The 14300-nt window shown below is 32.8% G+C and overlaps 1 protein-coding gene across 1 annotated transcript; it reads right to left on the bottom strand.

The window, feature by feature from the left end:
• Nucleotides 1-202: 202 nt before the first annotated feature.
• On the bottom strand, nucleotides 203-1829 carry LOC128092814 (phenoloxidase-activating factor 2-like). Its single transcript, XM_052707564.1, has 4 exons — nucleotides 1696-1829; nucleotides 1566-1639; nucleotides 1119-1509; nucleotides 203-1054 (listed from the first exon to the last, which is right to left on the bottom strand). Exons 1-4 carry the CDS (start codon nucleotides 1777-1779, stop codon nucleotides 518-520), a joined length of 1086 nt encoding a protein of 361 aa, XP_052563524.1. The 5' UTR covers nucleotides 1780-1829; the 3' UTR covers nucleotides 203-517.
• Between the last annotated feature and the right edge of the window lie 12471 nt (nucleotides 1830-14300).

Raw genomic sequence — 14300 nt, 5'->3', positions numbered from 1 at the left:
TCAAAAATTTCACCGAAAAAGTCTGCCTTTCACTTCCATCATTTTAACTACAAATGTCTTGAACCAAAAATTACAATGAGATCTTCGTATTTTAAGAAATTTTACACTTTTAAAGACGATTAAAAGGAAAACAAATGACAGCGCTCGAAAAACGCGTCCGACCACCAGAACTGAATTCAAGGCACAAAATGCGCCAATTATGGTGATAAACACACCGCAAACTCCCGCGGACGCGTAGCCTACCGCGAAGGGCAGGAAAGCTAACGATTCCAGTGGACAATTCTTACCGTTGCGATGAGGAATCGGCTTCAGATCTGGTTAAACAACGTGATTCACGTTTTGTCAGTAAAATGAAATTTTTAATTTCTAAGCAATTAACGTGTCACTTTATTTTTGATTTAACTTTTTCTCAAGATAATCAGATGATTTCTGTTAGATTAGCTATGATTTTAGTTTTAGCAAGATTTACAGCAAACTTAAGATGGATCACCTCTTTACATGATTCAGGAGCCCAAAATCAATAATCACTTGGATCATCAATGTTGCGATCAATCCATTCAGTATGCAAACTAGCCTTCGCGTATGCTCCCGGAACTCCAGCCTGACCACAACCGATTCCCCAAGCCACTATTCCGGCCAGCTGGTACCGGTTACCGTTTTCAGCGCTCGGACAGGCCAGCGGAGATCCTCCATCGCCGGTGCACGTATCGACTCCTTCCTCTCCGCCGGCACACATGAACGATCGGTGCAGTTGGAAGGTTGCTCCGAGGCGAGTTTTACGGAATGCGGACTGGCAGTTTTCGTGATCCATGATGGGCAGTTCAACCTTTTTGAGAATGTTTTGATAGCTCGGCGAGTCGAATCGCTCCTTGCCCCAACCGGTGGCGATGCAGTTTTCCTTGCCATCAAAGGACTTGCCCTGGGGAGCAAGACACAGCAGCTGGATGTGCTCGTCGGGAAGAAACGATTTTTCGAGAACAAGAAGGGCAATGTCGTTGAACAGAAACTTTTGGTGGTAATTCTCGTGGATGATAACTTGGGACACAGTTTGCTCCTGAAATTGTAGATAGTTTAAGGTGAAATCTTGACTTTCTATAATAACAAATGAGACTGAATACCTGGAAAGCCAGCACCTCATCCGTAGTCTTGGAGTCCCACTCCCCAGCGCGTACTACGAGACGCTCGTTCTGCCTACTGAACACACAATGACCTGCGGTCACGACAACATTCGGTCTAATCAGTGAACCGCCACAGACGTAGCTGTCGCCAGCAAATAGAGCAACCATCCAGGGGAACTCGCCAAACTCGGTTTCACCCTGAGTCGCGTGAGTTATTCTAAAGCCAGCCCCGTCCATATTTCGGGTTCCACAATCGTTGAAAATTGGAGGTTCATTTGTTTGATTGGCCGAGGTTGGATTTATGGGTTTTCCTTCTCCTCCTGTTGACGGAGGAATAACATTTTGGCAGCACACTCTCAGGTAATCTTCACAATCAGCATCTTCTTGAAACCTACAGAAAAGATTAAGTTTAGTTCCAGACAAATCTGTTTCGTAAGACCTTTATACCTTATGTCAAAAAAATGTTCACCTCCAAAATTGTCATCTGCGCATTGGTTCAACGGAACACAAGTTCCATCGCACTAAAAGGCAAAACAAATAAATTAACGAAAACATACAAACTTTAAAAAATACGTACTGCACCATTTACTCCAGCGATCAACACTTTAAGGATTACAAACAGCAACAAAATTGCTGTATTTAACTTGATACAAGTGGCCATCGCGACTGCTAGACTGAAACTGAACTAGATCTTTTGTCCGAGAGCGAAATTATAGCAAAATCTGTTATCAAAGTTTGTAGACACGCTGAATGATGCTTTTATATACTTATTAATCAGTGTCAGTGTTGGTCGAGGGTCGTCTTTCAGAAATAACTCGGTGAATAACAGTAATCGCTTTTGGGAAACCCCCTAGGAGAAATGCTATGATTTTTGGGATGCATTGCTGTATGTTGGATGAAGATATTTGCAGATTTTTAATTTAAAAAATTACATTTTTTTCTACAAGTATCCTACTTTTTTACAAATTCGCAATATATCCAGAAATGAATTTAATTCAGTCAATGGTTAAAAATTGATTCATTGCATCTTATGAATGAAAACATGCCTTGCTTCGTTAGAACGAGCGTGAAATTGTAGTAACTTCTGTTATCAGAACGGAATCACTTTTAGTCGTGGTGAGTTTGTTTACTAAGCGTAAGACAAATCTTTGGGAAATCCCGCTTATAAAAACAAACGAGTCTGTTTTTTTTAATGAGAATTGTTTACTCAAGAGTTTACTAAATTCTGGCCGTATTATTAATCTTCTTGGTTTCTTGTCGTACGTGCATTTTAGGCCAACATTGCCGTTTCCGTCTTTGTTGTCCCCCCGATTGTGTGTGTTTTTCGATCCGGGCGGTTTCGCGTTTTCGCATGATATTTGGTTTTATCTTTCCACAGCCGGCTGTCTAAGATTGAATCATTTATGTTTAACTCAACACCAAATAACCGGGAACAGTCTTATCCGCATCCTCGAACTGTTTGCCTTGAGAATGCATAATACATCACACTGGTGGTGGTCATTAATCAAAATTAATTGATTATTGGGTCACATCATCATCCTCTATGTTGAATCCTGGCCATTACCCTTACCCACTAACAAAATCCCAAGTAGAAGTAGTTTTCCGGAACACGTGGGGGTGTGGATATTGTATAGAACCCACCCTTTGTAGCAACCTGTGCTAACTAACATCTCCGTCCCAATCCCCCGAGATCTACAAACTGACATGGCGGGCGCCGTTGGTGGCCAACGACTACTTATTTGCTCCAGATCTAGTTTTAATGATCTTGCATTCATACATGCTGTTGATAAGGGAAACACCATTAGATCGTTTAAGCGTATGGTCGGTTGTATTGATAGGATATTACGGTCCTGTTCAGCAACGGAGAAGGACAACCATGGGTGGTCTCTCATGCTCGTGCTCATGCCCATTAAAGTGGTTGGTGCCATCCTCACATTATAACCCACCGGCAGTCACGTACGTGTACTTTCTCCACACTTTGTTAGGACACTTACAAGAAACGCCAAAACACGCGACTTCAGAAGGGTTTATTAAATTTTTTTGGGGTTCGATCCCCCGTCCTTTGAATTGGTAAGCAAAAATGCTAACCATCGCGACTTCGTGAGCTATAACTGGAATTTGGAATACTGTTACTACTATCACAGAGAACAGATGTATATCATTGAACAAACAGCATTGAAAAACGTGTGTAAAAATTCAAACCAAAATACGTTGAAAAGAGCTAGGGTGTGCACCATCCGCCTAGATAGCGCCACTTCCAAAATCATGATGGCCTATAGTAGCAGAACGTTGGACCATCTAATCACTGCATAAAACATTCCGTACGAACGACATCAGACCAATGTCTGACTGCCCTTCATCAGAGGATTGCAATTTTACGCGCCAAAGAAGGTAAACAAAACGATATCAGACATAACATGTGTAAAGGGACTATTTTAAGTTGTCGCTTGAAAAATCATTTTTGAATGAATTTTCTGTTATGTTTTCGTAAATGTTAATGCATTTTTGCGTTATTTTTAGTCAACTGGAATTATACAGAAGTGAATTTTATATTTAAACGAGGTTAACATTTATTTTCTTTCCAAATTATTGAGCCGTTTTCATTGTTAAGTCAAGTATAATCAGCCGCGACGGTGGCGCCGCCAAGCGTATCCTGCACACTCTAATTTCTTTGATGCAAGATTGTATGCAACGCATTTTTTTTTAGTTTACACGGTTTACACACAAGTTAGAGCCAAGATGTACATCTGTTCTCTGTGCTACTATCAACTATATACGCGCTGGGTCCTTGTCCATTTGACAAGGGTTCGGATGTTCTAAATAACGTTTGAATCCGATTGATGCAAACGTTCTTCAGGGCGGGGCTTGTCGATAAAAGCTGAAGTACCTCGCGCTCGGCTAGCCAGCGTAGAAATGGGTCACCGAAGCTCGGCAGAGCTAACACCTTCCAAATGCCTATGCGAGTTATTTGCATGTATAGAATGCAGATCTAAAAAAAAAATACATGGAAACAACTCAATTTGTAAGAAGCGACCGCGTGGTCCCGTTTGATTGGTTGCACACACACACACACATACACAACTTTTGAAAATAAAGATTTATTTTTTATTTTTTTTTATTTAAATGAAACTTTGTGTGCACTTTTTTGATAGCAAAAAAGTCATTCATCATCATTAGTTCCTCCATACAAGTTTTAAATTTTGAAAGCTAAAGGCTATCAAAATCAGAATTTTGAAAACGGACTTTATGATCGATTTGGTGTACACGGCAAATTTTGAGAATTTCTTAGAATTCCTCAGAAAAAAAAAGAATCACAAAAAAAATAATTCGACTTTTTTTCGAAAATTTTTTTAAATAATTTTTTTTTTAACTTTATTTTAAGATATTAAAAGACAAATTAACGACAACTTTTCTAAAGTTTAAAATCATACCTGGGTAATTCTCTTCCAACTCACACGAAATCGGGAAAAGTTGCCCCGACCCCTCTTCGATTTGCGTGATTTGCGTGAAACTTTGTCCTAAGGGGTAACTTTTGTCCCTGATCACGAATCCGAAGTCCGTTTTTTGATATCTCGTGACGGAGGGGCGGTACGACCCCTTCGATTTTTGAACATGCGAAAAAAGAGGTGTTTTTCAATAATTTGCAGCCTGAAACGGTGATGAGATAGACATTTGGTGTCGAAGGGACTTTTATGTAAAATTAGACGCCTGATTTGATGGCGTACTCAGAATTTCGAAAAAACGTATTTTTCATCGAAAAAAACACTTAAAAAAGTTTTAAAAATTGTCCCATTTTCCGTTACTCGACTGTAAAAAAATTTGGAACATGTCATTTAATGGGAAATTTAATGTACTTTTCGAATCTACATTGACCCAGAAGGGTCATTTTTTCACTCAGAACAAAATTTTTCATTTTAAAATTTCGTATTTATTCTAACTTTGCAGGGTTATTTTTTAGAGTGTAACAATGTTCAACAAAGTTGTAGAGCAGACAATTACAAAAATTTTGATATATAGACATAAGGGGTTTGCTTATAAATATCACGAGTTATCGCGATTTTACGAAAAAAAGTTTTGAAAAAGTTGGTCGTCGTCGATCATGGCCGTTCATGGTCACCCGGTCCAGACACGGACGACGAAACAAAGAGAAACGCAAAAAGTAACTTTTTTTTCGTAAAATCGCGATAACTCGTGATGTTTATAAGCAAACCCCTTATGTCTATATATCAACATTTTTGTAATTGTCTGCTCTACAACTTTGTAGAACATTGTTACACTCTAAAAAATAACCCTGCAAAGTTAGAAAAAACACGAAATTTTAAAATGAAAAATTTTGTTCTAAATGAAGAAATGACCCTTGTTAATGTAGATTCGAAAAGTACATTAAATTTCCCATTAAATGACATGTTCCAAAATTTTTGTAGTCAAGTAACGGAAAATTAGTGTTTTTTTCGATGAAAAATACGTTTTATCGGAATTCTGAGTACGCCATCAAATCAAATGGCGTCTTATTTCACATAAAAGTCCCTTTGACACCAAATTTCTATCTCATCACCGTTTCAGGCTGCAAATTATTGAAAAACACCTCTTTTTTCGCATGTTCAAAAATGGAAGGGGTCGTACCGCCCCTCCGTCACGAGATATCAAAAAACGGACTTCGGATTCGTGATCAGAGACAAAAGTTTCACGCAAATCGAAGAGGGGTCGGGGCAACTGCTGTGTGAGTTGGCGGAGCATTACCCAAATAACATTTAAGAAAGCTGAAAATAAAAGTGTTGGACACTTTCAAATGTTTATCATTGCACGAGCAATTTTTCAAAAGTGAGCAAACATGAGCAATAATTAAAAAAAAAGAAAAACTGTGACCAGTTTCAAAAAAGTTACCTGAAAATTGCTATAACTTGAAAACGGTGCAATTTTTTTTGAAAATATTTTTGCGACCAATATTTTCTGATTTTTTGAAAAAAATCAGTATTGATTCAAAAATTCATATCTCGGTTATAGAATTTTTGCCCATTCTGGAAATTTCTGAAAAGTTGGCATTTGATGTCCCCTAAAACATATTAAAAAATTATAAAAAAATAGAAAAAAAGTTTTTTTTGTTAATCAAGTTTTAGTGACAAAAAGTTAAATTGAAAATTACCAATTTTTTTACCGTGTATCATATTTTTCAGTGTAGTCCTCATCCATTCCAACAACTTTGCCGAAAACATCATATCAATCAAAAAATTCCTCCAAAAGATACAGATTTTTGAATTTTCATATATCACTTTTTTATGGACAGCTCCCAAATTTGTATGGAAAATTATATGGACAACCTATTAATGCAAAATGGCTACCGAAGGCAACAAAAAAGTTTAAGCCAGTTTAAAAAATACAAACATTAATATTAAGAAAAAAATTACCTATTTCGTAGAGATTTGCTCATCACCTAAATCTACTCACCTGATGATAACATGTTGTTCTCAGTGATATACTATAGTTACAAGATTGAAAAATAAATGTTTCATTATTTTAAAAATCATTTTTAACATTTTCGGGTTTCAAGTCATTTTAGCGCAAAAATAATGACCTTGTAGAAATTGTTCAAATTTTCCCATTCTTTCAGAGGAATTTTATAAAATACTGTAATACCAATAAAATACCAAAATGTGTTATAAGATTATTGACAAATTCTCCAAAATCAAATCAATACCTTAAATTGGTATGATACATACCAAATTTTGCTCTTGCATAATCCTTCAGACAAATTTTAAAGGGGCCAGGAACACTAAAATATGGCATTGATACCAGAGAAAGTTATTATTATCATATTTGAGCAGTTCTCTCAGATTTCGGTCATTCGTTTTTTTTGTTTTTTTTTAATCCGACTGAAACTTTTTTGTTGCCTTCGGTATGCCCAAAGGAGCTATTTTGCATCATTAGTTTGTCCATATAATTTTCCATAAAAATTTAGCAGCTGTCCATACAAAAATGATGCATGAAAATTTAAAAATCTGTATCTTTTGAAGGAATTTTTTGATCGATTTGGTGCAGGGCCGTAGCCAGGATTTTTGTTCGGGGGGGGCTTGGGTGCAAAAATTCAAGGAGTATAAAAATCAGCAAATCATTTATACCATCACTTGGTTTGTGGTATAATTATTGAGATGAATTGTAAAATTGTAATGTAATGTATGCAAAAAAGTTTTCGAAGATTTTCATATTAAGTTTTCAATGATGAAGAAACTCCTTCGTCATTTTTTTCTCTTTATTTTAACAGCTAGTTTGTGTTAAAGGAGTAGAGAAAGTGTTTTTTTTATACATTTTCTTGAATTGTTTAATTGTAATCCAATTTCGTGAAAAACGTCGCTAAATTTAAAATAAACTTAACTTGAATCAAATTTTTGAAAGCAAAAATTTTTTTTAAAAGAAATATTGATTTATCTAACCATAAGTATTATGTTTTCTGTATTTTATACTGAGAGAAATTTTAAACCGTCTGGATTTATATTTTCAGCTGTGTGATAATTGTGATGGTTTATCTAACATTTTTCATTTTTTCTAGCACAACATAAAACTCATAACTGGAATATTTGTTGTTCTTAAAATTTTATAAACAAACATAAACAATGTTTTATTTTAATTGTTCTAAGCTAATGAAGCCATTTCATATTTTGCGAAGCTCCTGGTGCTCTCAAAAATAAATAATTTTAATGAAATACAAAAAAAATATAATCGATGAAATGTCAGCTTCTGAAGTGTCTCCATGGTAATTGGACGACACTATAGGCCTATAATAAATATCTGTTAATAAATAGATTTGAAGAAAAAAAAATCAGTGCCTGTGTTTAATTTCAATGTGTTAAAAAATTAAGATAAATATTATTAAATTAATTTTCAACGCAAAAATGTTCACTGGAAGAGTTGTTAATAATGCATATGTAACCGTTAAAATTTTCCTCGATTGCATCAAACATTAAAACGATTCATGTTTAACTTTAATATTCCGACTAAACGCCATATTTAAATTCATTACTCATTGTATTCTGAAAATTGGTCCAGAATTTGAGCAAAAATAAAATTTTAAAACATGACAAAAAAATTTAATCAGATCTTCATTCTAAAGATAATTTTTTAATAAAATTTAAATCTATCGTTGTAGTGCTGCTTATCTTCGAAATTTAAAAATAAATAAATTAAAAATAAAATTTTCTGATCGAATAAACGGTTAAATTTAAACCAAAGAGTATCAAAAAGACATTATTAAAGATATCCAGAGTCAAAATATTTAAAAGTCTATGAATTCATAGAATTCATTAATTTTTTATCGATAAAAAAAATAAATCCACGGTAAGCTTTAAAGTGCATATTTCGTTAAAACACAAAAATTAACATTATCCAATTTATTGAAAATAGTGTACAAACTGTTTAACAAGTATTTCAATGAAAATGATATAACAGCAACATCAAGCAAAACTTTTATTGTTCTTATCGTATAAAGACTCAGAACCATTGGAGATTGATCTATTAGTTCCTGAGACACATCTTCTCGAAATAAAATATAATGTACGATAAAAATTGTAAATGCGAACACGATTAACAAATTAAAATCTTCAATTCACTTATTTATTTATTTTGAAATAACTATCAAAACTATATTATTTTTAAAATAAGTTTTGATAACCAATATGATTTTACAAGATAAAGGGGAAAAATAATGTAAATTGGCTGTGGTCGTTCTAGAAAAGACTCTCTGAATATTTCTAAGCAAAACAAAAAAACACACAAATGAAATCCTTTTTTTCTATTTCTGGGATCTAATCATGTTTAATAATTTAGGATTGTAACCATTTATTAAAATCGATGTTTGTTCAAGCAATATCTTGACTCTGCGAACAAAATCCTGCACATTTTATGGTTTAGAAATTGTATATTTACGAAACCTTGCTAAATTAAAAATAAAGAAAACTTTATGTAAGAATTCATAAATCGATTAGTTTTATCCTGTAAATCTAATCTTAGTCTGCACTAGAATTCAAACATACCAATATTCGAAGCATCAAAAAATTAAGATTATTAAAACATAATTTATTGAAATGATTGAATATTATTTTTTGAATATCTTTATTTAAAAATGATAAAAAATGTTTTTTTTTTATAATTTGAGGATTATTTTAGTTGTAATTATTTTATATTTTTTTTATGTTTTTGATTTTTTTTTCATTTTTGGAATTTCAGATTTTTTTTTAAATTATCATGTGTAATTATTATCTTAAATTTTTGTTTTAAAAGTAAAGAATACTTTATGTAAGAATTCTTAAATCGATTACATTTTTCCTGTAAATCAAATCTTAGTCTGAATTTTGCTGCAAGAACCATATTTTACATTCGAACGAAAATTTTAAAAAATGTCCTGTAGACTCTTAAAACTCCATACAAAAAAATCTCAAGAAACGGTCAAGAAAAGGTTTACGAAAAGACTTCTCTCAAGCGGTACGCAGCTGAAAAGGAACAGAAACAAAAAGCGTCGTTTGATATTTCTTCGGGTGCAATATGTGTTGATGAGATTTTGATTTGTTTATTTGGATGCGACTGAAAATAACGTTTGAAAATAATGTATTCGCTTAAATAATATTGAAGAATTGCCTCATGAAGCTGACTATCAAAACGCTGAATCTTAAAATGCTGAAATAAGGGAAAAGCTATTACAATAATCACCTAATTTTCTGGTAAAAATAAATAAATTTAGGAATACTAGAATTCAAACATAAAAATATTTAAAGCATCCAAAAATTAAGATTGAAAAAACATAATTTATTGGATTTTGAATAACTTAATTTTAAAATGATATTTTTTTAGTTTAGGATTTCTTAAGTATTAATTATTTTATTAATTTTTCAGTTTTAGATTTTTTAATTTTTTGAATTTCAGATTTTTTGATATTATTCTGTTGAATTGTTATCTTACATTTTTTATGTTTTTATTATTTTTATTTTTGATTTCTGGCATTTGTTTGTCTTATACCAAAAAATCTGAAATCAAAAATTATGAAAATTTGGAAATTTGAAAGTGTAAAATGTTTAAATCTTTATTTAGCCGTTGCGAATATTATTCTGAAGTTTATGTCACTAAACTCTGACCAAAGTCGAGAGGGTTAAAAATCAAAACTACAAGCTATGGTTTTATTATTTTAAAAGTGTTTCAAAACACACTTTAAATCAGTACAGTTGTTTTGCATCATTAGTTTTCAAAATATCTAGCTGATGGCGAAATGATTTTTTCGTGAAAAAAAACTTTCCGCGGTTCCGCAACATGTTACAAAAATTCTAAATATTTTTAAACGAGCCCAAACATGTCGTATATGATTATCAAAGCAGGAAAAACATTTCAAATTTGTTTTCCAAACCGACCTGGTCGCTGGTCCTAAAAACCTTAATCGAAATAAGTTATTTCCATTAAAATTGTGAAGCTATTTTTTTAATATTGTTTTTGCTCTCTGTTTTTTGGTCCATTTTGAAAAGGTGGCAACATAAACTTTGGAAAATATTTACAATTGATATTCAGAAATAAGAAATTATAAAAAAAATAATAAAGAAATTTTTAAATTTTCAAAATGCAAATTCTAATCTTTAAAATCCAAAAAATTGAAATTAAATAGTTTGAAAATGAATTATTGATCAGAAATTATACAATTTGAAAATGATGTTTAATTAATTTAATTTCAGAGTTTTTGAATCCAAGCTTAAATTTTTTTAACGTTTTGAATATTTTTATCATTTTATTTCTTCCTTTAAAAATCGCAAGCTCATGCACAAAGTGAAAATTAGTTGATAATAAGGATTCACTTAGTTGATCTTCCGATTTTTGATATATTAAATAAAAATTGGAGATTGGCCACGGTTGAAACTAAAAAATGTGACCAAAAGAAAGCATTTTGGACGAGTGGTTTCGGAAAAAAGGTTTACGAAAAAGTAATAAAAAAATACACACAGATATTTCTCAAGCATTTTTCTCTAAGGTCTCAGATATGTAACTAACCATATTCTTAAAACCACAACGATAAAATTAGAATTGTATTTCTGATAATAGTCGAAATTCACTCAAATGTTTTTCATATTAAATGCTTTCGTTTTTGAAAACAAAATCTAAATATTTTTGAGAAATTATGATAAATTTTGAAAAATGTAGAAAAAAACATTTGTTAACAGTTTAAAGGTTTTAATGCAAATAAAGGAGGGCTATTAATTTTACAGTCCAAATTCGACTAGCCGAAGCCTCGATTATCCAAAGTTTCGATTATCCGAAGTTCAAAGGACTTCGGATAACCGAATCAGGAACAAATGAAATCGGCATGTTTTATTTGCTTATTTTTAACATCAAATTCGGCATCTGTTTTTTTAATGGTCCAATACACCAAATTTTCAGTTTTTGCTTTTTGGGTGTTTTTTAATACCCATGACGGTTTCAAAAGCACCCAAAAAGCAAAAACTGGAAATTTGGTTTATTAGACCTTAAAAAAAACACCAGAAATATTTCTTGACCTCCATTTTGGCCGCCACATTGAATCCAACTAAATTATTTTATGGTTCTTCAGGGGTCATACTTAAGTTCTACAATCAAAAATAAGACAACAAGATCTAAGGATTTTTGCTGTCCCTATTCAGACTGTAGTCCCAATTCGCCCCAGATGACGGTAATTATTTCTATGTAGCCCCTTAGAGCAGTCCGCTCGGAAATTGCTATTTTCGAAGGTTAATAACTTTTTAGCAAAAAACCCAAAAAAATAAGGTGTCTTCGGGAAAGTTTTTCCAAATTTAAAGAAGATATTAGTTCTGAAAATTGGTAAGAACTGGATAGTTATTGCGCCTTCCATTGGTCAAAAACTGAAACAGTTGCTTTTCTCCATACAATTTGACGATTTTGCCCAAACTTGGTGGTCAGTGGTCAGAAAATGCTCAAATTTTGGAACTTAGACTAGTGATCAATCTTTGATTTCAGGGGATAGCCCCAAGTAAGCCCAGATTTGGACCATCCTAACCAATGTAATGCTAAAACTACAAGATAAATGAGATGTTACTGAATGGAACAATGTTCAAATCTGCAGCTCAATTTTTAAATATTGGATCCATAATCTACAAAAACTGAGCCCAGCAATGGACAGGCAAATTACTTAGTTTGATCAATCTATTCTTGATTCTCTATCTTGCAAATTATTTCTGGGAAGAGAACACACAATCATTGATTTGAGATTTTTTAAGGTAGTTCAATTTAAAAAAAAATTGGAAAAAATTTCGGGGGGGGCTGCAGCCCGGAAGCCCCCCCCCTGGCTACGGGCCTGATTTGGTGTCTTGGGCAAAGTTGTAGGTATGGATACGTACTACACTGGAAAAAAATGATATACAATAAAAAAAATTTGGTGATTTTTATTTAACTTTTTATCTAATCTAATCTAATCTAATCAGACCCTAGCGCAGCCAATCTTTCGAAGGGATCCTGGAGAGTGCCTTAGATTAGATGACGCCTAGCACTCTTCTTGTCATTTATTAACATTTGTAGTGCGCCATTGCATTAGAATGCATTGAAACATCACAAGCGTTAAAGCTGCCAGGCCTACTGCGTAAAGCCGTATCGCAGAGATGACTCGTAATTGGGTTGAGTTTGAGCACTGAGTGTTCGAACAACAACACAATTCTGAATCGACAGGGGAGGAAGAAGCGTGGGGACACACCACCATACGCTCCGAGATTTGGTTGTATTCGTTGGGAGCACCATGCTAAGAAGGTTTGGTACTCCGGGAGTACCTCTGGGATGGGACATTGTATTTCCACGAATGCCCTGGACTCTATTTGCTGTGGTTATAGCGCCACAACTCGCTCGGTGATTTTTTATTTAACTTTTTATCACTAAAACTTGATTTCCAACAAAAAAAAACACTATTTTTTTATATGTTTTAGAGGACATCAAATACCAACTTTTCAGAAATTTCCAGGTTGTGCAAAAAATCTTTGAGTGATTTGTGAATTAATGAATCAATACTGATTAAAAAAAAATCGAAATATTGGTCGCAAAAATTTTTCAACTTCATTTTTTGATGTAAAATCAAATTTGCAATCAAAAAGTACTGTAGTGAAATTTTGATAAAGTGAACCGTTTTCAAATTAAATCCATATTTAGGTAACTTTTTTGAAAATAATCGCAGTTATTATTTTTTTTAAATTAGGGCACATGTTTGCCCAATTTTGAAAAAAATATTTTTGAAGAGCTGAGAAAATTCTCTATATTTTGCTTTTTTGAACTTTGTTGATACGACCCTTAGTTGCTGAGATATTGTGCCATGCAAAGGTTTAAAAACAGGAAAATTGATGTTTTCTAAGTCTCACCCAAACAACCCACCATTTTTCAATGTCTATATCTCAGCAACTAATGGCCGATTTTCAATGTTAACATATGAAACATTCGTGAAATTTTTCGATCCTTTCGAAAAAAATATTTTCATAATTTTTATACCAAGACTAACATTTTACGGGGCGTAATATTAAATGTTTGGCCCTTTTGAAATGATAGTCTTGACTTGAAAATTTTGAAAATATTGTTTTCGAAATATCGGAAAATTTCACAAATATTTCATATTTTAACATTGAAAACCGGACCATTAGTTGACATTAAAAAATGATGAATTTTTCGGGTGAGACTTAGAAAACATCAATTTTCCTGTTTTTAAATCTTTGCATGGCAATATCTCAGAAACTAATGGTCATATCAACAAAGTTCAACAAAGCAAAATATAGAGAATTTTCTCAGCTTTTCAAAAATATTTTTTCAAAGGTAAGCAAACATGTGCACTCAATTAAAAAAATGAAAAACTTCGACTTTTTTCAAAAAAGTCAACTAAATATGGATTTCATTTGAAAACGGTACAGTTTATCAAAATTGCACTAAAGTACTTTTTGATTGTAAATTTGATTTTACATCGAAAAATAAAGTTGAAAAATTTTTGCGACCGATATTTCGATTTTTTGAAAAAATCAGCATTGATGCAAAAATTCATAACTCGTTCAAAGATTTTTTGCACAACCTGGAATTCATAACTCGTTCAAAGATTTTTTGCACAACCTGGAATTTTCTGAAAAGTGTGCATATAATGTCCTCTAAAAATTATCAAAAAAAAAAAAATGAAAAATAGTTTTTTTTTTGCAAATCAAG

Source organism: Culex pipiens, chromosome 2, assembly GCF_016801865.2.
Source record: "Culex pipiens pallens isolate TS chromosome 2, TS_CPP_V2, whole genome shotgun sequence".
Taxonomy (NCBI): Eukaryota; Metazoa; Arthropoda; class Insecta; order Diptera; family Culicidae; genus Culex; species Culex pipiens.
The sequence above is the reverse complement of the archived record's forward strand: the minus strand, read 5'-3'. Positions and strand labels throughout refer to the sequence as shown.

Excerpts from the sequence above, each read along its gene's own strand:
- LOC128092814 (XM_052707564.1), bottom strand. The coding sequence starts at position 1,779 with ATGGCCACTTGTATCAAGTTAAATACAGCAATTTTGTTGCTGTTTGTA. Across the intron at positions 1,640-1,695 it reads TCGCTGGAGTAAATGGTGCA|TGCGATGGAACTTGTGTTCC; the intron begins GTACGTATTTTT and ends TTTGCCTTTTAG. Across the intron at positions 1,055-1,118 it reads ATGAGGTGCTGGCTTTCCAG|GAGCAAACTGTGTCCCAAGT; the intron begins GTATTCAGTCTC and ends CTACAATTTCAG.